The sequence below is a fragment of the Zingiber officinale genome, chromosome 9A, assembly GCF_018446385.1.
Source record: "Zingiber officinale cultivar Zhangliang chromosome 9A, Zo_v1.1, whole genome shotgun sequence".
In the NCBI taxonomy this organism is placed as follows: Eukaryota; Viridiplantae; Streptophyta; class Magnoliopsida; order Zingiberales; family Zingiberaceae; genus Zingiber; species Zingiber officinale.
This window is the reverse complement of record NC_056002.1, coordinates 131,298,266-131,321,575: the sequence shown is the minus strand read 5'-3', so window position 1 is coordinate 131,321,575 and position 23,310 is coordinate 131,298,266. Positions and strand designations below refer to the sequence as shown.

The following is a 23,310-nucleotide window of genomic DNA, read 5'->3' as shown; positions in this document are numbered from 1 at the left end:
TTCTAGGGATCATGCATATCTATCTAGGCATTTTGAGAGGTAGACATCCACAAAGGATGTTACTTGTTGATTTACTTGTTAAACAAATGTCACTTGTTTATTCCACTTGTTGTAAACAAATGCCACTTGTTTAACTAATGCCATATGTCCTTAATTTTAAGGAAATAAACATAATGCATGATAATGTTGTGGCATACATCAAAATAAAATAGCTTTCAAAAGAAAGATTCCTATAACTACATGATGTATGTATGGCATGACATGGTATTTTTATATTTTTCATGATAAGTCATGAATGCAAAATACAAATAAGATAAAATATGATGTCATGGCATATTATGAGCAAACAATCATGGCATGGTTTAGCATAAATAAAATATACCTAGATTACCTATCTAAGTATCATTAATCTTAGCTAATCCTAAAACTTAAACCCTAGATTGCCCAAAACGCTTCAAGAAAGTGCCAAAACCTAAGTTTGCACTTCTTATTCCCTTGATTAATTTATGCCAATTAAAATAAACATGTCCTCAAATGTTGGCATATTCCATTTTTCCTCAAGAGTAGCACTTTTAAATTTAAGGCCCGGATTGCCTTAAATTGCCTAAGAACATACCAAAAACCCAACTTGATAGTTCTTATTAATTTTCCAATATGTGCCATTTAAGATTAAAATCAATTCTTCCACCATTAGACACATTTTACTCTTTCAAGGAGTAATCAATAGGTCCATTTCATTTTCAAAGGTTAACTAAACCTTGAAAATGCTCCTTGAGTGTCAATTTCCTCAAAGTTGGGTTAACTACCCTTCTAATCGGAGTTGACACTTTCTAACCCATCTATGGGGTAGAGAAGATGCTCCTAGGAACCCAACACCTATTGGTGCTCCTTGGATGCTCTAGGTACTCACTAGGGATAACTTCCCTAGATACCTTCCTAGTGACCTTGTTAGGCTTCTTAGAAGCCTTGGTCACATTTTCTAGGTCAACTCTAGGGATAGCCTCCCTTGTGACCTTGTTTGTGACTTTCTTAGACTTCTTAGAAGTCTTAGTCACATTTGTTGCAAAAATACTCTTAGGGATGACTTCCCTAGTATTTTTGGCTTGACCACTAGACCTAGGGTTCGTTCCATAACTATATGGAACCCTATGATAACTAGGCACATCCTTCTTGGCTTTTGGTTTGTATCCCAAACCTTTATGGCCATTGGATGACTTTTGTACCCCTAAACCTAGGTTATGCTCATTTTGCCCTAATAGGATATTTTCCATCCTTTTTAGGGTCTTTTCCATTTTATCAAGTCTTGACCTCAAGACTTGATTTTCCATCACTAAGTCCTTAGTTTTTGGTTTTCCATTAAGTTCATGAGCATTTTTGTTTCTAGGCTTGTAGCTACAATCCTTAGAGTTCTTGCCTAGACTTTTACCTACAGGTCAACAAAACTGGAGAGATCTAGGTCAGCCTGGCACGCAGAGCCCGCTACTGATCACTTTCTGATCGGTCTACAGACCGATTAGGAAGTTCCATGATCGGTCCGGAGACCGATCAGATCAATCTGGTACGTGGCCACTGATCATTCTCTGATCGATCTACCGACCGATCAGGAAGTTCCCTGATCGGTCCAGGGACCGATCAGCGAGTACTGAACACCTCCTGATCGGTCTACAGACCGATCAGGATGTTCCTGGATCAGTCCATGGACCGATCAAGAGGCTCCTGATACCTCCTGATCGGACAGTCGTCCGATCATTTTATCAACTGTACACCCATCAATAAACCCTTAAATCTTCCCGATCCCTTCTTTTCTTCTTTCACGCGGAACCCTAGCCGACTCTTCCCTACACCTTCTCTTCCCTTCTCTTCTCTTTGCACGCCGGAACCCTAGCCGAAGCTCTAGCCAACAGCTCAATGGCACCAAGGTAACTCCTTATTTCTCTAGAACTTGGCATTTCGATTTCATTTCTCACCATAACTGTGTTTTTTGTTTCGGGTGGCTCCTGTGCTCATTTACTTTCCATTGCATCCCATTGTTAACTCTTAGAAAGAAACCAGTAGGTGAGGGGACCTCTAAGTCACCTGAGAAGTCGAAGTCTAAGGCTCCTTCCCGACCTCAACCATCTATTTCCGGGAGATTCCCGAACCACAATTTTGAGGAAGCCTTTAGACAAAGAACCTTTAAATTACTCCCTTGTAGGTCTGTAGATCGTAAATTCATGGACGAATTCTGTCCAACTATGTCTGAAATCATTGCCTACTACAAACTTGACTCACTTGTCTACTTAGAACGGGATATCAACTATGACTTGGTCTCTGAGTTTTATAACAACCTTCATCAGACTAATGATGTAGGTTATAAAACAAGAGTTGCTAAGCGGACTCTTGATTTCAGTTTCTCATCCTTCTTTGACTATCTCGATTGTCGGAGGTGTTCCGGTAATGTCTTTTCGATATTTCCTGATTTACCAAATCCTTTACCTCCACCTTTTGATATCTCATCTGACGATATTTATGAGTACTTCTTCAGACATCCTAGACCGGGTGGCCTTGATGAGCTAGATGTTGACTTTCCTACCTTTGCAGCCTTGAGATTATCTCCTCAAGACAATATTCTTTTTAAAATTGTCACAAACTGCCTTCTGCCTATCACATCTAAACCATTGTCTGAGATCCGACCATATCATTGCCTGATGCTTTATGGATTGCGTCGGCGTCTCGACTTTGACATCGTATCTAGCATCTACTCTTCGATCATCTCCTATAGTGAGCCGAGCGGCTACACTGTTTATATGCCTTATGGGCATATAATTACAGATTGGCTCGAGACCCTTCAGATTGATGTCTCTAAGGGTAGAATAGTCAAGATGGTCAGACAGGATTGCAGACTTGGGAAGCGGGCATTTTCCAAGTCTGGAATCATAGGACAAAATGGGGATGTTTGGTGGAAGGATGGGAGAGCTCTAGGTGAGTTACCACGGGGACCTCCACGACAGGTTGCAGCTGCTCCTGTTGCTGCTCCTCCTGCTGCTGACGATGGAGAGGCCGATCCTGATCTGCGCTGGCAGATCGCCGAGCTGGAGAGTCGCTTTGATCGGCACGATGAGCTGCTGGTTGCTGAGCTTCAGCGCTACGATGACTTACGCAGTCAGCAGCTGGCGACACATCAGACGATTATGGATTGGATGGCCAGATACCCACCTCCGCAGGATTTCCCGGACTATCCATCCTCGAGCAGCGGCATGCCACCTCAGGTACCCATTCCTCCCGTTGATGATGTTGATGCTCCTCATGATGAGGAGGCTGAGTGATATACATTGTTCTATGATGTCATTTTGACTGTCTATGTTTTTGGATGTTGCTTGTTGGATATTTTATGTCTGACCTGGATGCTTGTTCATTTCATCTATGTATGCTGTTTATTTTCTTTCTTTATGTTTCGCTCCTTATTGGTTTTTAATATGCTACTCATATGCCTTGTCTTGTATGTCTCTTATTCATTTATCACTGTCTTATAATACACTTAGAGGGTGTTCTAGGTGAATTAAGAAAAAGACAGTATGGGTTAAGGGGGAGTCTTTTAAAGTTTTATTACCTAATTCGCACCTTTTCGGTGTTTGACAAAGGGAGAGAGAATAACTAAGTTTAGAGATAAATGAAAGTTTGGCTTTATAGGGGGAGGACCTTGATTCCCCTATCCTTACATGGTGTTATATCTGTCTTAGGGGGAGGATCTTGATTCCCCTAAAATTAGGGAAATATAGAAATATGAACATTTCTGATCTAAACTTAAATCGTGTTGTCAAACAACAAAAAGGGGGAGATTGTTGATACAGTCTGACCTGGCTGTTGTTTTGATGTTGATACTGATTTAAGTTTGTATCAGATATTAATTAAACTCAGAATGATTAATGATCAATGTTGATCATGAGGATAGGAAAAGTCCGAGTACGGATACTTGGCATGCGAAGTCAGAGAGGGCTCGGTATCTCGTTCTCTGGACTGGACGAAGTCGGAGAGGCCTCGGTAGCTCGTTCTCCGGACTATGTCAGAGAGGGCTCGGTAGCTCGTTCTCTGGACCAGACGAAGTCGGAGAGGGCTCGGCAGCTCGTTCTCCGGACTAGGTCGGAAAGGGCTCGGTAGCTCGTTCTCTGGACCAGACGAAGTCGGAGAGGGCTCGGCAGCTCATTTTCCGGACTAGGTCAGAGAGGGCTTGGTAGCTCGTTCTCTGGACCGGACGAAGTCGGAGAGGGCTCGGTAGCTCGCTCTCGAGGTCGAGAGGGCTTGGTAGCTCGTTCTCGGACCAGGGAAGGCGTTAGGTTTTAGGGTGGGGCTCTAAAACTAACTCAGTACTGGATCGATGCATTGACCGATCCGGATACTTTGTTGGTGGATCGGTTGATGATCCGATCGGATACCTTAGGTATCGATCGGTTTGTGGACGATCGAAACCACAAGCTTTCGTGGGTTATCGATCGATGCGTGGACCGATCGATTACACATAAATATTTCATGGGCTATCCGATCGGTTCGGTGATCGATCGAGGAATAAGCAACGGCCGTAGGAGGATCGGTCGTGGACCGATCCACGCCGATCGGTCCACGCATCGATCGATCTTCGAGCACGATCGGGATGAGTCCCGATCGATCCAGAGAGCTATGGATCGGTCTGTTGACCGATCCACAACTTGTCGTTTGTTTCTGCTGCTTCTCTGATATTTCTGATTCACTTCTGATTCACCTGATCAAATCATCTGCTGTGAGATTTGTAAGTTACAGGTTGCAGGTATCGTGCCATTGGCTAATTTCAAATGAAGCTCCATCAGAAGAATAAGAACAAGTGCCCTTTATGCTGTATTTCACTGCAAGTGATGCGATTCGGGCTTCAACGTTCACTGGCCGCGATCAGTTGGACTCTCGCTCATTGGTTTGAGCTCAGAGACACCAGTGAAGACCATGGATGATATTGGTGTGAGTTCAGAGAACCAGATGATAAGGAAGAGTGATTGGCGACACCTGAGTTGGTTGCAGCGATTCGACACAGGTGACAGTGATTCGGGACAGTGAGAAAGCAGAATAAGAAGAAGGAAGTAGAGAGGTTTGCTAAGGTTCTGGAAAAACTCTCTGTCGATCAAGAGGCTGTGTGTGTTGTTGAGCTCTTGGCTGATTCCTTCTGTCTTTGCATTTTTGCTTCGTGGCTGTAAGTTCATCTGTTCAATCCTTTAGCCACAGAACTCTGTAAGTAATTGTGCTTCACTTTCAAATCTATTTTGTGATCTTTGTGGAGAGGTTACTCCACCGAGAAGGAGAAACATTTAGCCGGAATTTGTTCGGGGTGTGATCTACCGAATGATCAAGGGATCGTCCACCTTACGGACACGCCGAGGAGTAGGGGCAAGTTATCCCCGAACCTCGTACATACTTGTGTAAGCTATGGTTTGTGCTTCTTTCCTTGCATCAGTCTTATTTCTGTTTATTTCCGCTGTGCTAACAAGCTTTTGTGAGGAATTGATTGAGTTTTTAGTGGAAGCTATTCACACCCCCCTCTCTAGCCATCCGAAGATCCTAACAATCAACTGGCAGCTCGGCGATGCTACGTTGAGATGGTACGAGCAGAAGCCAATTCTGCTCGGAAGGCGCCCCGGATTGAGGTAAACGTCATAACTGAAAAACCTCCCTCTTTGGTGTATGAAGAAAAAGAGGAAGTACAGATCCATCCAACCCGACCGGAGGCCACCACGTTCGTGGCGGCCGATCTGGAGGCCAGCCAGAAAGAGGAAGTGATCAAATGCCTCCAAAGAAACTATGATGTTTTCTTCTAGTCGACCCATGAGCTTCCCGGAATTTCGCTGAGTATAGCGCAGCACGAGCTCCATGTCTGACCGAACGCTCGGCCGGTGAAGCAAATAAAGAGGGATTTCAGCGCAGAACAGAATGCCATCATTCGAGCGGAGGTTGAGAAGCCCCTGGAGGCCGGCCATATACGCGAGGTCCAGTTCCCGAGCTGGCTGGCGAACGTAGTCTTAGTCTCCAAGCCGGGCAATAAGTGGAGAGTGTGCATAGATTTTCGGGATCTCAACAAAGCTTGCACAAGGGATTTTTATCCTCTGCCTCGGATCGCAATTGGTGGACTCCACAGCTGGCTGCGAGTTGATATGTATGCTCGACGCTTATCAAGGCTATCATCAAGTGCCGCTCGCCCGAGAAGATCAGGAGAAAGTTAGCTTTGTTACAGCCGACGGTACTTACTGCTATAATGTGATGCCGTTCGAACTGAAGAACGCGGGAGCCACTTATCAGCGCTTGATGAACAAAGTGTTCAAGGAGCAGATCGGGCGAAATCTGGAAGTATATGTGGATGACATTTTCATCAAGTCCGTCCGAGCGGCCGACCTCTTTAAAGACATGGAGGAGACTTTCCAAACGCTGAGGAGGTATGGAGTTAAGCTTAACCCACAGAAGTGTCTGTTCGGAGCAAAAGGCGGGCGTTTCTTGGGATACATAGTGACCGAGCGGGGCATCGAGGCAAATCCCAGCAAAGTGAAAGCACTACAGGATATGCCGCCACCAAGAAATCCGAGGGAAGTGCAGCGCTTGACTGGTCTGATAACTGCTTTGTCCAGATTCATCTCCAAGACTGCCGACCGGAGCCTACCTTTTTTCAAAATCTTGCGCAAAGCCACTAAGTTCCACTGGGACGAAGATTGCGATCGGGCGTTCAAAGATCTGAAAACATACTTGAACTCTCTGCCTGTGCTAGCCAAGCCAGCTCTGGGTGAGCCACTTTGTATCTATTTATCTTCAACTGAGCAAGCAGTCGGCTCGGCACTAGTAAGGGCGAGCGGAGATGAACCCGTGTATTTTCTAAGCTATATTTTAAAAGATGTTGAATCTCGCTACACTGGGCTCGAGAAATTGGCTTTTGCTTTGATCCTCGCTGCTCGGCGCCTCCGTCCCTATTTCTTGGCTCATACTATCATCGTCCGGACGAATAGTCCATTGGGAAGAGTGTTGTTGAATCCAGAAGCGTCCGGGCGGCTCATCAAATGGAAAACGGAGTTGAGCGAATTTGACATTCAATACCAGCCCCTCTCGGCGATAAAGGCGCAGTCCTTGGCAGATTTTATCACCGAAGTGCAAAGGCCAGAGCCCGAAGCTATGTGGAAATTATTTGTGGATGGATCGTCCACCCGGCTCGGGAGCGGGATTGGCATGCTATTGCTCTCTCCCTAAGAAGAAAAGATGCACTTATCCGTCCGACTGGATTATAGAGCTACAAATAATGAAGCAGAGTATGAAGCCCTTATAGCCGGCTTACAGGCCGCCCGGCATGTGGGGGCCGGACGGGTGACACTACATTCAGACTCTCAGTTGGCCGCTCAGCAGCTCTCTAGTACTTTTGAGATTAACAACGCTCGGCTCAAACTCTACGCTGAAGCCTTCGAAAAGCTTAAAGCCAATTTCAGAGAAGTCATTATCCAGAAGATACCCCGAGCGGAAAATCAGGCGGCAGATGAGTTAGCCAAACTCGCAAGTTTAATAACGTCAGTCGTCATCCAGCAGCCAATTGAACAAGTATCTTTGGTGGTGCACGTTGACCGGATGGAAGGCCTCGCGTTTCCAAGCGATTGGAGGACACCCATCATGGAGTTCCTCCGCTCAGGCGCTACACCGTCCGATCGGGATGAAGCCCAGCTGTTAAGAAGGAGAGCCGGTCGGTTCACGCTTATTGGAGACCAACTCTACAAGAAGGCTTTCTCTCGGTCGCTTTTGAAATGCGTGAGCTCGGAAGATGCGGAGTACATCCTCCAAGAAGTACATCAAGGATCGTGCGGTGGGCATCCGGGCGGACGGTCGTTGGTTAGGAAGGTCCTGCTGGCCGGGTACTTCTGGCCAACCCTGCAAGCCTACGCCGCTCGGACCTTCGCGACATGTCTTTCCTGCCAAAAGTATCACAACTTCTCCCACCGACCGGCGGAGGAAATGAAAGCAGCTACCGTCTCATGTCCGTTCGACCAGTGGGGAATGGATATTGTGGGTCCATTTCCTATGACGACCGGTCAGCGGATGTTTCTATTGGTGGCTGTCGACTATTTTTCCAAATGGGTGGAGGCCGAACCACTGGCCAGGATCACCGAGCAGATGGTCAAAAAGTTTATATGGCAACACATCATCTGTCGGTTCGGCATCCCCCGTCGACTTGTTTCCGATAACGGGCAGTAGTTCGTGGGAAAGTTGCTCGAAGATTGGTGCAAAAGCTACGGCATCAAGCAACACTTCACGTTCGTGGTGTATCCCCAAAGCAATAGTCAAGCCGAAGTAGCCAACCGGGAAATTCTTCGCATTCTGCGCGCTCGGCTCGACCATTTGGGAGGAAGCTGGGTGGATGAAGTGTCAGGCGTCCTATGGGCGATCCGCACGACCCCAAAGGAAGGAACGGGCGTCACGCCTTTCCATTTGGTGTATGGAGGCGAAGCGGTTATTCCTGTCGAAGTCGGCGTCGAGTCCGCCCGGATCTAGAATTATGATGATGATAACGCCGAGCGGAGGAACATGGAGCTTGATCTGGTCAACGAAGAGCGAGCCAAGGCGTCCGTCCAGCTGATGGCGTACCGGCAACGGATGAAGCAAAACTACAACCAGCGCGTAATCCCCAGAGCATTCCAAGTTGGCGACCTTGTCTGGAAGAAAGTAAAGCCGGTCGACGACGTCGGCAAACTAGAGGCTCCTTGGGCGGGCCCCTTCAAAATCATCGAAAAGCTCCGCTCGGGCGCTTATTATTTGGAGGATGAGGACGGACGGCGGCTGGATCGACCATGGAGCGCGAATCATCTCCATCCGTATCGAGCTGGGTGAGAGGTGCGCTAAATGTAATTTTATATATGTGTTGGTCGTCCATGTCCTTGTAATGCAGGAAGCAGAAATGATAAAGGATGGCAAATAGCTTCGCCGAACGGCAGTGTTAAAATTAGCCTTAAAAGGCCGTTGAGATCCGACGTTAAAAATCGAGAGACGAGCCAGCGTCTATAAATCATCCGAGCGGAAGACCGTCGAGCTCCGATGTTAAAAATCGAGAGATGAGCCGGCGTCTATAAATCATCCGAGCGGAAGACCGTCGAGCTCCGACGTTAAAAATAGAGAGACGAGCTGGCGTCTATAAATCATCCTAGCGGAAGACCGTCGAGCTCCGACGTTAAAAATCGAGAGACGAGCTGGCGTCTATAAATCATCCGAGCGGAAGACCGTCGAGCTCCGATGTTAAAAATCGAGAGACGAGCCGACGTCTATAAATCATCCGAGCGGAAGACTGTCGAGCTCCGACATTAAAAATCGAGAGACGAGCCGGCGTCTATAAATCATCCGAGCGGAAGACCGTCGAGCTCCGACGTTAAAAATCGAGAGACGAGCCGGCGTCTATAAATCATCCGAGCGGAAGACCGTCGAGCTCCGACGTTAAAAATCGAGAGATGAGCCGGCGTCTATAAATCATCCGAGCGGAAGACCGTCGAGCTCCGACGTTAAAAATCGAGTTGCGTTGGCTAAGACAATAAAGTCGCCGATCGGCCAGGTAACCAAAGGTACTTATGCGAACAACTATCGTAAATTTCAGTTGCGAAAAAGTATATATTCATCCGAGTAGACTATCCATGCGAAATACTTCGTAAAAACCCCTTTCGAACACAAGAAAGGTAGGATGAAGGGAGAATTACGAGGAGAAGTAAGCGAATATAAATGGTAGTTAGCGAGCCGATCGGACAACACGCATATAGATTAGCAAAGAGAAAGACAACATTTTAGAAGATAAGGCCAAACGACCTAATTACAAAAAGTAATAGTTTTTTAGCCAGGCGGCTGGACTACATATAAACTACTCCAAATAATCATAAAGCGTCGTCGGAATGTCGTTGAGAAGTGTCGCCTGGTCCTTAGCCGGGATGACTGCGGACTCAGGAAGTTGCCCCTTGGACTTCAAGTATTCCGTCGTGGCATTCATGGCAAGCTCGAAGGCCATGTACATCCGCTCGCAGACCTTCTTCGAAAATTCAGCCGAACGGATGTATTTCTGCTGCAGGGCAGCAACCCGGCTTGGTTCGGCCTCCTGGTATTCTTTAAAGGCCGCTCGGGAAGCATCGGCGGCTGCCTTGTGTTCTTGTAAAGCTGCCTCGAGCTTTGCCACCTCGTCCGTTCGGGCAACCTTCTCTTTGGCCAGTTGGTCCATCAGCTCCTTCACCTTCTCCTCCAAGCCCCGAGCCTCAACATTCTTCTTCTCCAGGTCGGAGATAGCTGTGTTCTTCCGCTTGGTCGCCAGGGATATCTTGCGATCTAGAGATTTATTCACGCGCTCGAGCTCGGCCAAAGCGTGGGCCTGATCGGCCGTCTTCTTCTGCTCGGCCACCAACAAATCTTGAGCCTTTTTTAGCTGAAGCTCGGCATACGAAGGGCCTTGGGAAGGAGCGCCGCCCGAACTCCGTAGCCGTTTGAGCTCCTCATCCACCATGGCAAGCCGATTGGAGACCGCAATCTCCTCCACCCATCTCTGACAAGGAAAAATGGTTAGTAGCCGATCGGAAAGGTTGTATGGAGGACTTTGTAAGAAAATACACTTACCCCGGTGGCCTGTTGCATGTGGCTATCGGCCAAGTTGCTAAGCGGGATCATCGCCACACGCGCCCGAGCGTAGGCCCACATTTCAGCTAAGGGCTCCTTCATGGTGATCATATGTTCGGGCGCAGTGGGTCGATCGGCTTCGGGCATTAATTCTTCAGTCGGAAGATGCAGGGAGACCTGGATGGTGCGGCGCCGACCAGGAATTGTCTGGGCAGATGCCGGAGAAGGATCGGAGGTCGGCACCGAAAATTGGGATAAAATGGTCGAGCGTTGGACTCGATGGGGAGCAGGCGGAAGGACGCTGACTGGAACGGCCTCAAGAGGGTCCGTCAGCGCGTCCAACTGAGAAGGGGTTCGGTCGGAGGAAATAGCCTCGACCTCTGGAGCCTTGCCGCGAGCGGTTGCAATAACCCGCTCGGATGGTTGGACCGCGGACGCTGTCGATCGGAGTGGAGTCTCCACTCGGTGCCTCTTTTGTCTAGGTTGTTCCTCTTCCCGAGCGGAACCTTCCTCTTGGATAGTTGGTCCTTCGCTGGGGGTGGCTCCTCTTGCCTCATTCTGATAAGAATCCTGAGCGGCCGACTCTTCATGAGTCCCACTCTCCCCTTCATGCGAGCCGACCGGATGGATACCGAGCGCTTCCATCTCCTTGGCTGCCGCGGCTTTGAGCGCCGCCGCCTTTCTCTTCAAAATACCAGCCATGACCGACTCCATGATAATATTCGCTGCAAAGGAAAAAGAAGAAAATCAGTTAGCAATCAAGGCGAATGTTCAAGTAAAATTCTTACCGAAGCCGCTCGGGAGGGGGGTTCTGATCGGACTCAAGCCAAATATGTACATAACCCCTTCTGGGAGGAATTTGTTGATGTTGAATCGCAGACCGGCGAGCATATTGGCAGCGTGTAGATAATCCGGCTGGGTCTTGAATCTCTTGAGCTCTGGGGAGGTGGGTGGTCCGATCTGCCACTTCGTCAGAAAGGGGGCCCGCTCGGGCATGCGGAGGTAGAAATAAAATTCTTTCCAGTGCTTATTGGAGGAAGGAAGTTTATTGAAGAAAACTAGATCGGGCCGAGCCTGGAACATATATGTGCCCAGCTCGGACTGTTTAGGGTAATAAAAATAGTAGAAAACCTCCGGTCGGAGGGGGATATGGTGGATTTTGAACAGGACAACGACGCTGCATAAAAGGCGGAAGGTATTGGGGACTAGGCTTCCGAGCGGAATGCCGAAAAAGTTACAGACGTCAACGATGAAAGGATGAATGGGAAATCGCAGACCGGCTGTGAACTGGTCGCGGAAAACACAAAAGGCTCCGCGCGGTGGTTTATGAGGCCGAGCGGAGGGACCGCGTAAAAGGACTTCGAAATCAGAAGGGATGTCAAAGTTTTCTATCAAAAGATCGGCGTCACGCCGATCGAAGCGTGACTCCATGGTAGTGTACCATGGGCCGAGGGTTTGGTCTTCAGGTTGAGAAGATTGGGCCATTATCCAAGCGGACGAAACCAAAAAAGACGAAGGCAGAAGATAAAAGCAAGAGGGCAACGGAACAGTATCTCGAAGATGGAAACTTGGGAAAGAAATGCAAAGAAAACGCCGGAAATCAAGAGGGAAAGAAAGAGAACCTTGCAACGAAGAGGAGGATCGAAGAAAGAGCACCGAAGATCGCCGAAACCAGAGGAATGAGATCGCCGGAAAGCTGGAACGCGAGAAGCTGGGAGGCATGCAAGAGCAAGAGTGCGGTGAAGGGAGAAAACGGAGCTTTTTATAGGATAAAGCCCGAACGGTCTTCACCGTTGGATCCAGGTCGCGAGAATCGGAGCACTCATCGCACCGTTCATTTCGAACCGCCTCGATCCCATCATAGCACCACGCCGCCGCCGTACGATGACGGCAGCATCGCCACGTGGCATTCAACCACTGGAACGCATTTAATGAGCGCGTGCTAGACCTTAATGATGGAGATGGGCGGAAAATTCGAAGAGATGCTGAGTAACGGTGGCGTTGACTGGCGTTTTGGCTGCCCCTGGTTTCCGAGCGGATGGTAGTTGCAGCACGCCGCTCGGCCCAACTGACAGTCCAGTCAGTCGGACTAATCGCCTCCTTCGACTAGACTTGAAGGGTAGGCAAGTGATCCGGCGGCAAGAACAGGGACCCCCTCTGAGGGAAGTCAACGCCACGTGGAGTCAAAGGGCCGAACGACCGACCGGAGAAGGGGGAACCGGCCGACCGAACGGGGTCTCATCGAAGTCAAAGGCACCCGGCGAGAAGTCAGGGTTCCGACGCTCGTTGAATAGGATTGTACGGCCGAGCGGGTAGCCCACTCGACCGAAGGCATAAGGTAGCAATACTACGAACAGTCCGCAAAGCACACTATCGGGAATATCCTAAGTGGACCAGCACATATGACCGGCCGGACGCAAGGGGTGTCGACCGGCCGGACACTCGGCATGGAGTAAGAAGAGACAACAGGACAAGGAAACATCCTCTGACAGCGGTATGGCCAACGAGCGAGCCATACGCAGGATCTTATGACAGGGTTCCGCTGTCCTATCAAAGACGTGCTTGGACTGTAGTAGTAGGGTCTCAGGTAAGTTTTCTGACAAGCCCTTACGGAGGTATGGGCTGAGGACACGTATTCGCCTCGGTATGTGTGTATGAGCTCCTTCCCAGCTCTATATAAGGAGCCTCGCACTTCACCGGAGGTACGCATTCTACGATTTTTGGAGCCACTTCTTTGTTTTCTGCTTACCTGACTTGAGCGTCGGAGGGTCGTCGCCGGGAACCCCCTCCCGGCCCAACTTACTTGCAGGTTCGCCGGAGGTCCGTGCGGACGGGCAAAGATCGACGTCAGCCGTAAGGAGAGCACCACGTGCCCAGCGTCCGTTGATTCAGCTTTCGGACAGGATCAAGGCCTTTTGGGGAGAGCCCAAGAGCAAAGCCATGAAGGTCTAGGCCTAAAGTGGACAATATCATGCTATTGTGGAGATATCTAAATTCTTTTCGATCCTACAGTTTAAACTGAATAACTCTTTTTTAAATCCCGAATCGATTGGTGAGTTATACCAATTAATTCAGTAGCTTCTAATCGATTGCCCCTAATCAATTCAGAAACTTTATATTCGCGAAAGAAAGCAGCCTAATCAATTGCCAATCGATTCTCTGTTCTCTCATGACAAATGCCCAAATTGATTAGCCCTATTGATTGGGTAAGACTGAATCTATCGCCTCAATCAATTCACCAAGTTCTCTCACAAATCTCAGGCCTAACCTTCTATTCACAAGAAACCCTACCCAATCGATTCCGACTCTCATTGTGTTTTCGCAAAACACTTCCAAATGATTAGGCACTGGAGAAGATCCTAATCGATTAGACACTGGAGTAGATCCCAATCGATTAGACACTCTACCTACTCGATTGATATTTTGCTTAATCAATTGAGCTAATCTATTGCCCAACCCTAAATTATGAACTCGAGTTTAAGGTTCCTTTGTTCAACATCCAGTCAACCTGACTTCCCATTACTATATGTTCAGTCAACCTTTGACCTATTTGGACTTTCTCTTAGTTAACTTCTCATTGGATTTCTAATTATCAAGTACGGTTCTCCTTGATCGACTTGAGTTTTCCTCTTGTCTAACCTCCAGTTAAAATTAGTAACTTGGTAGACTTCTACCCTGCTTAACCTCAATCAGGGCTTTCCCTTTCCTAATCACAGTTAGCGTTTTTTTATCTAGTAAAAAAAAGAAAGTGTTTGAGAGTTTTTTATGTAGAGAAAAAGAAAGTGAGGGAAGGGAAAATTTTCCCTTTATAATTAAAAGATTTTCCATCCAACTGAAATGAAAGGTAATTTTTGTAGGAGGAAAAAATTATTTTTTATACCAAATATACCCTTCTAAAGTTGATACAAAATAAATTTATCTCTAACATATCCTATAATTGTTAAGTCTTCATTAAATTAATTTATTTTTTTTATATTATATTATTAGGAGATTTAAATTTATAGAAATTATTTAAATTTTCTTGCATAAAATATATTTAATAAATTTGTAACAATATTTACATTGTAAATGTTATATAGCAGTGAATAATTTTAAAATTTTTCATGATGAATAAATTTATTAGCCGATAGTATCAAACATATAATTAGAGTTGTAAAAAATTAAAGATTATAAGAGTCAAGTAAATATATTTTAAAGTATTTTTTTATTACTTCCCTCTAACACCCAAAATAAAAAAAAAATATATATTTTTTTTAATCTTTCCTCCACTCCCAGATAAAAAAAATACAACATTTTTCTTCTCTTCCTTTCTCTCTCCTTCCTTTCTTTTCTTGCTTTTCTTTTCCCTTACAACTTTCAAACTAAGCCTTAGGTCTAGACAAAGACCTCTCTGGTCAGGACCGATGCAACTGAAACCTCAAGATCTAGAGACCAAACAGATCGGACAACCTAATCCCTATAGGGTAGAATTGACTTGATATGACATAACTCAAACTATGTCGAATATGACCCAACTCAAATGAGGTTGGATCAAGTCATTGTGGTTAGACATGAATGATACCTCTAACTTTAAGGGTACATTTGATTGGGGATTATCCTTATAATCTTAATTATACATCTTAGATTATTAACAAAAATCTTAATTAGTTTAAGTAATTGATGATTCTTAAGTAATATTTCATGTCCGACACATCAACAAAAGAAGCATGCAATTCAGAATTAGAAAATCTTAGAAAATTAAGATGACATTTGGTTTATATTTTTATATTTTTTTTCTATTTTCATTTTTTGAGAAAATATAAAATGTGTTTAATTTATATTTTTCACGTTCATTTTCAATACACAAGAGAGAGCATTTTTTAAGAAAATGAAAAACAAGAAAAATGAGAAAGTATGGGATTAATGAGAAAACGAAATGAGAAAATATGATTTTCTAAAAAATGAAATGAAAAAGTAAACAAATCAAGTACACCCTAAGGTTTTTCTTAATTCCAGGATTAATGTATTTTTTTATTCAAAATACCCTCGGATAAAAGAAAAATATGAAAATAAAGAAAAATGTAAAGAAAAAATATAAAATATAAAAAATAAAATAAAAAAACTAAAACAAGCAAAGAAAAATGTAAAAAATAAAAAAAACGTAAAAAATAAAAATATAGAAAAACATAAAAAAAGATTTTAAAAATAATAATAAAATGTAAAAAAATAAAAATAAAAAAACTTAAAAAATAGAAAAAACTTAAAAATATAAAAAAAAATGTAAAAACAGTATAAAAATGTAAAAAATTAAAAAACATAAAAATAAAAAAAGAAAAAATTGTAAAAACTATAAAAATAAAAAAAATGGAAAAAATAAAAAAATGTAAAAAAAATAAAAAATCGTTAAAATAAAAAACTAAAAAAATAAAAAATATGTAAAAAAATAAAAAAGGGAAAAAATGTAACAAATAAAAAATGTAAAAAATAAAATAACGACAAAATAAAAATAATGGAAAAATAAAAAAATTAAAAAATAAAAAAAAATGGGAAAAATTAAAAAGGAAAAAAATAAAAAAATGAAAAAAATAATAAAGGAAAACAAGTAAAAAATAAAAAAAAAAGTAAAAAAGACATTAAAAATAAAGAAAAACATGAAAAAGAAAAAGAAAAAATCGTAGAGTTTAAATAATAATAATAATAATAATAAGAATAATAAGAATAATATATATGGCTGAGGGTAATATAGTAAAATATTAAACTAAATTATTCATTAAAACCTTTAAACAAATAAATTTTTGTTGTATTACTTAGGTTGAACCAAACAACATTCGGTAGTGTTTTATTCCCCATAATTTTAGTTATGTGATTATATGATAACAACAAAATTATGACCAGTCCAGTCTTCCACATGCTGTCAGTGATCCAGGATTTTCATCTAGAGTCCTCGACTTTAGGATTTCCCCAACGTACTTGACCCGCCAAGACTTTGCCAATTCCCCAGACTAGAACTTCGTTGCCTTACGCAACTAGGACTTTTCACCTGTCTAAAATCTATTAGGACTTTTGCCTAAGATAACTTAAAACTTTCCTGCAAGCTCAGTCACACTTGTTAAACAACAAGATAACTTAAATTTGAAGCATTTGCCATTATCAAAACACAGTTTTGGTCGTTTGATATTTCCTATACCAATAACCATGACCTGTTAGGACTTCTTCACTAAGTGTTCTGTCCTCTATAATCCACTTGGACTTTCCATTGACAACTCTCATTGGACTTTCAGTCACTAAGTGTTCGGTCAACCTTTGACTCATTTGGACTTTCTCTTAGCTAACTTCCGATTGGATTTCTAATTACCAAGTATGGTCCTCCTTGACCCACTTGAGTTTTTCTCTGGCCTAACCTCCAGTTAAAACTAGTCATTTGGTAGACTTCTACCCTGCTTAACCTCAGTCAGGGCTTTCCCTTTCCTAACCGCAATTAGAGCTTTCCTTTGCTAACATGTGATCCCCTTGATCTACTTGGACTTTCCTTTATCTAACCTCAGTTAAGACTAGTCACTTAGTAGACTTACATTCTGCCTAACCTCAGTTGGGGTTTTCCCTTACCTAATTGCAGGTGAGACTTTCCATAGTCAATGTGTGATCATCTTTGATCTACTTGGATTTTCTGTTGTCTAATCTCTCTTTAGGACGTTCCATTGGTTAACCTTCAGTTAGAACTTCCCGTTATCTAACCTCCAGTTATAACTTCCTTGGACAAGTATTTGATTATTCCTTGATCTACTTGACTTCTTGTTCATATATTGTCAAACATCAAAACTTAAACTCGAGCCAACTCAAACTTAGTCAAACTGATTAACCTTGATCTGAGGACGATTATACCAACAAAGATATTCCTATGTTGAAACACTCATTCTAACCATTCAATGTCCGTTCAGACCAACCCTGAAAATAAATGAACAATTGCACAAGGAAAAAAGCCTCCCATGGAATGATTCTACCACTCCAACTTCATGATACGATACTAGTGCATCGCCATCAATTTCCCCTACCAACCTCTGCTTGAACCCTCCCAAGATTGGAAGAGCCTGTCAAAATAATTCCCTGGTAAATCTTTTAAAAAGAATTATAACTCCACTGTGGAGGGGAGTTTTGCTGCCACACTAAGCACATGAGAGAGCACGAGTAATGTGTTTGGGCCAAAAGTGTAACCAAGGTCGGCAACAACCGTTTGCTCAAGGTACAAATTAAACCTTGTATGCTTCTTCAGCAGCTATAGCCTACCGGCTTTCATTTTTATGATTTATTTATTTATATTTTATCATGAATGATATTGGACCGCTTGAAATGCATACTCTATGTCATCAATCAGGCCCCTATTGTATCGGGACAAAGATCGCAGCCTTTGATTTAGACCGAGAAGACCGATGCGATTGATAAGCTTCGAGATCTGACCACCTAATCTTTGTAGGGTAGAATCCTCATAGCGTAGAATAGACTTGATATGACATGATAGCCTAATCCCTAATGGTCTGTTTGAAAGGAGGTGAGAGAAGGGGAAATAAAGGGAAGAGAAATTTTGAACTTTGTTTGGGAAGGAGTGAGGAAAGGGAAGGAAAGGTAAGGAAGGGTAAGCTTTAACCTTTGTTATCCATGGAAAATCCATGGAAAAAGAGATTTTCTTATACCCCGAATTAGGGTGCAAGGAAGGGGAAGGAAAATCAAAAAAAAAATTTATTCCAATTTTATCCCTGTTTTTAATAGTTTAAGAAATGTTTCAATTTCTAATTTTGCTATGTCGCCGGAGTTCAATTTCCTCGTCTTCTTCACAGCTCGTTTGCTGCCAGATTATTAGAGGAGGGGAACACGTCTTCTAACTGAATTGAAGGGAGAAATCATTTTTGTCGTCAAAATTTAAGAGGATATTTATTATTTTTTAATTTTTTCAACAAAATTTAATAAATTTTTAAAGAATAGAAATTCTCGTTATCAGTGTTATCTTTCAAATTTTTTTATTTAAGATTTTTAAAATCATTATTTTCATTATTTCTCATTTAATTACTTGATTATCGGTAATTCATTGTTTTGAATAGTATAAGAAAATTAATTTTTATTAAAAAAACTAATTTAAATGATAATATAAAAAATTAATTTTATTATTTAAAATATCTAATTTATATTTATAAAATAAATATTAATATTATGAAAAAATTTTAATTTAAAAAGTAAGGGTATTTTTATAACTTTATATATTTAACCTTCATTCCCTTCCTTTCCTTCCAAACAAAGTAACACATGTTATGTTAATGAACCTTCCCTCCCTCCCAAATAAGGAAAAGTTAAATACTTTATTTCCCCTTACTTCTCCTTCCTTCCCCTCCTTTCTCTTTTCATTAATGAACCTTCCCTCACTTCATCCAAACAGAGGGTAAGGGTAGAATTGACTTGATTGACATAACTCAAGTTATCTCGAATATGGCCCGACTCAAATGGGATTAGATCGAGTCGTTGGTGGTTAGACTTGATTGATAACTCAAATGAGTGGGCGTCGTGCACAACTCAAACTCCCCCACGTAATTATGTATGTCTCATATCAGCCGTCCATTTTCCCAAACACCACTCTCCAACGTGACCTTCACCCTCCTTCCTAGGCTGACGTGTCAAAAGCCCATTTGATTGTCACATTTAACATCACATTTATTTAAAAAAACAATTAAAAATTAATTCCTAAGCTTGATTTCCATTGACAATAATAAAAAAAAAAGTCATTATAACTTACGAATTACTTGTTTATAATGCTCATGCACATAATTAATTTGTTTATATGTAAAAATACATACAATAACCTCCATTTATATTTATATTTATATTTATGCATATAAATTCTCATTACGATCTAAAATTATTATTTCCCTCAATTTCTTGGTTCACTTATAAGCTTTCTTCTTCAAGGCGAAGACTAGAATGGTATGATTGGCCTTCTCTTTGAGCAAGTGCTTTGTAACACGATGTGCGTATCGCTCAAATAGATCGTCAAGTATGGCAACCCCGAATTGATGCACAATTAACGGTTCAACTACCGCACGAATATAATTCGCCACATTTTTTCCACTTCTGGTGTAATTTGATATAGTATAGAAATCATCTTTCGAGTCATCAAATGGGTCCCAACTAGATTCAAAGATCTCTGCTCGATCCAAATCAAATAATCCTTCATTTTGGATCATCGACTTCACCTCTTCGAAAGAAGCCCCGTAAGTCGGCAAATTGAAGGTGTCAACCTTTTCTTCCGGAACAATCCCCTAAATTCATAGACACATGAAACAAACAATTTATATCTAAGTCGTTTAGCACAATCTAGCTAGCTACTTGAATCTTTTATATATGTTAATAAGTATATATGTACCTCTAGGACCATCGAGTTAAGAGCTTCTCCTAATAGTCCATAAAGATGAACAAAGTCACCATTCCCTGGGGTTTTCTTTCTTCGGCCGACAAACACCAACACCATCCTTCCGCCAACATTTAATTCTGTGTGACGTGACCTAAGAAATATTGAAAAATCTTTTTGAAATTGCTCCTGATATGCTTTCTCTACTTCGACCAGACTCGTCTCTGTCCAATAGATATTTCCTTTGTTAAGTGGAACACCGCATTGGGTCTTTAGTCCTTCGGGAACCTAATCAATAATTTCATATACAATAAGTAATATTTAAAAATTAAGAAATAAGAGCTACATGCACTAATTAAATACCTGGGAGAGCCACATTAGACAGAAGGAAGAGTGAAACAAATGAACACTCGCACGAGCAAAAAACCTCCCATAGAATGATCCTGCCACTCTAGCTATGTAATACGGTACTAGTAAATCCCCTGTAATCTTCCTCTCCAACCTCTTCTTGAACCCCTCCAACGATTGAAAGAGATTGTTAAAATCATTCCCCGGGAGGTCATTTAAGAAGAATTGCAACTCCATCATGGTAGGGAGTTTGGCTGCCACACTAAGAACATGAGAGAGCACGAGTAACGTGTTTGGGCCAGAAGAGCAACCGAGGTCGACAACAACCATTTGATCAGGGTGCAATGCCTTGTACGTTTCTTCCACTGCAATAGCTAACATAGACTTCGTTCGATGGATCGTCTTTTCCTGAGCAACAAATAATACATAACACTCTAAATCTATATACAAGGACATTAGAAGAAAATATACAAGGTCAGAGAGTTGTGTTGATCGATCAACTTGGAGTCTCGAATTGGCTGCGTAGCTAGTTTCTCCAGTGCCTCCGACCATGTGAAGAGCTTGCTCTACCTTCGAACACATCCCTCCCTCCATGGTTGTGGGATGGGATGATTTTGAGGGTTTAGGGAGCATGAAGAGGGTGGTTATATATAAGCTTTTAGGTTTGGCCTTAACGAATAAAGGGCAAGATTATAGTGGTACTTGTAGACGTCCACTATAAATAAATAATTCTAATAAAATTATATAATCTAACAATGTCATCTTCACTCATATCCTAATTTGGATAAGAATGTTGATGAAATAATTCATGTAGGCCCATTCAAATTACACATTTTTGGACATGATAAAAGCAAGTGAGCTTTGTAATCTTGCCCCCACCTCATTGAGTTTCATCACATGATGTGTTCATCGAGATTTTATATATGCGTGGCAGTCGCTTGATCACGTATCTCACTTAGTAGTTGAAATCATCAATAGTATTATTGGTATGTAATGTATAAACAAGTTTCATACTATGTAAAGGAAAACAAATCAATGGGAAGCTAAGAGGCTATCACATTCTTTATACACGATCAAGTAGAGAATACACCAATGGCCATACGAATCTAGACAACATCAATCTTAAAGCATATGCCATGTTTTAAGATTTCATTTAGTTGTATAGCATGCGATTTCATTTAGTTGTAGTAAGTGCATTATGAAAAGAAAAAACTCTAGTGTCGGTGCACTCATTTGATTATAATAATTTATTTTTTATTTAGTTATAAAAAACTATTAATCAAAATTTAAATACTTTAATTTAATTATCCTAAATGCATTTGTTTTTTTTTTTTAATAAATGGCAAGTGGCCCACGCGTTAAATCATTAGAATGGATGGACAAAGATTTATTTGGTTTTAAATAAAATAGGCCACTGGCCCTTGTGATTTAAATAATGGCTCCATATGAAAAAAAAAAAAAAAAAGAAACGAATTAAATAAATTTAGTTGAGTAAAAATTGTTTGAATAAGTATGATCTGTCTCCCCCCCCCCCCCCACACACACACACACACACATTCAAATGACCTTTCTATCCCCCTTTTTTTAAAATTTTTAAAATTTTTTTTATTTAGTTTTATTTTTAAATTAATTCTCTTTATTAATTTTTCATTAATACTTATATATATTTTTTAATTTTATTTTAAAATTATTTTTTCATTAATACATATATATTTTTAAATTTTTATTTAGTTTTATTTTTTTAATTAATTTTATTTATTATTTTTTCATTAATACATATATATATATATATATATATATATATTAATTTTTATTTAGTTTTATTTTTTAACTAATTTTGTTTATTATTTATCATTAATACTTATATATTTTTTAATTTTATTTAATTTTTATTTAGTTTTATTTTTATAATTAATTTTGTTTATTATTTTTTCATTAATACATATATATATTTTTTAAATTTTATTAAATTTTTATTTAATTTTATTTCTTTAATCAATTTTGTTTATTATTTTTTTATCAATTTTTTTCATTTTATATAATTTTTAATATATGTCAGAATCTCTTCCTTCCTTTAAATTATTTTCCTAATTCGACACTTAAATTACCCTCATCCAACTCTTGACACATGTCAGAACCTTTTCTCCCTTTAAATCATCTCTCCCTCCAACCCTTACACATAACACATGTCAGAATTGTTGGAACCCCAAGGTTGTTTTGGTGTGATCAATAAGTTAAGTTAGGTCATGTGTGTTTTTAACCTTGTGTCTAAGTGGGTAGGAGCTTAGGAGCGCAGGTAGTCAAGCGGAAGACCTAGCTAGCGAGAAGGACGGCACGCGGTGCGTCCGAGGGACGAGGCGCTGCGGAAGAGTACACCGGCGGACGAGAAGAAAGCGTGTGATGGTTCCGAGGGACGAGAAGTCGGAGCGGAAGATTGCTCGAGGAGCAAGAGACGCAGCTAGCGAGAAAGTCGGCACGGGGTGCAACCGAGGGACGAAGACTGCGGATGAGTACGCTAGCGGACAAGAAGGAAGCACACGACGATTCCGAGGGACGAGAAGCCGGAGTGGAAGCCTGCTTGAGAAGACCTGAAATTGGATTCGGGTGAGCCCTATTCCGTATGGCAGAGATCATCCAATCAAGAGGAAGACTCGAATTGAGGCTAACAGAACCGGAGTAGAAGGCCCAGACCAGAAAGTCAACTTGGTTGACTTAGGGGTCCGGGTGCTCGGATCCATTCCGGGCGCCCGGAGTTGGAAATTATCTAGACCGCGGTCAATCCGCGATCCGTGCGTAGGGGATAAAATTTTATCCCCCCAGGGCACCTGGAACCCTTCGGGACACCCCGACCAAGGCTATAAATACAGCCTTGGTCCAGAAACTTTACATCAACACAAGCAATTCATTTCCAAACACTTGTACGCCTTCTTTAGAGTTTAGCTTTCTTATTTGTGCGCTTCATTGCTGTAAGAGGCTTCTCCGCCTGAAAG

General features: G+C 42.0%; 1 protein-coding gene across 1 annotated transcript; it reads right to left on the bottom strand.

Moving 5' to 3' along the window:
• Positions 1-19,508: 19,508 nt before the first annotated feature.
• On the bottom strand, positions 19,509-20,902 carry LOC122019587 (anthranilate O-methyltransferase 2-like). The gene is made up of 4 exons (XM_042577042.1): positions 20,822-20,902; positions 20,336-20,728; positions 19,988-20,260; positions 19,509-19,883 (listed from the first exon to the last, which is right to left on the bottom strand). The coding sequence occupies exons 1-4, from the start codon at positions 20,900-20,902 to the stop codon at positions 19,509-19,511; spliced, it is 1,122 nt and encodes a 373-aa protein (XP_042432976.1).
• Positions 20,903-23,310: the final 2,408 nt, after the last annotated feature.

Coding starts and splice junctions, on each gene's coding strand:
- LOC122019587 (XM_042577042.1), bottom strand. CDS start 20,902: ATGTGTTCGAAGGTAGAGCAAGCTCTTCACATGGTCGGAGGCACTGGA. Junction 20,729..20,821: donor CAGCCAATTCGAGACTCCAA/GTTGATCGATCA, acceptor TTTGTTGCTCAG/GAAAAGACGATCCATCGAAC. Junction 19,884..19,987: donor TTAACTCGATGGTCCTAGAG/GTACATATATAC, acceptor CTATGAATTTAG/GGGATTGTTCCGGAAGAAAA.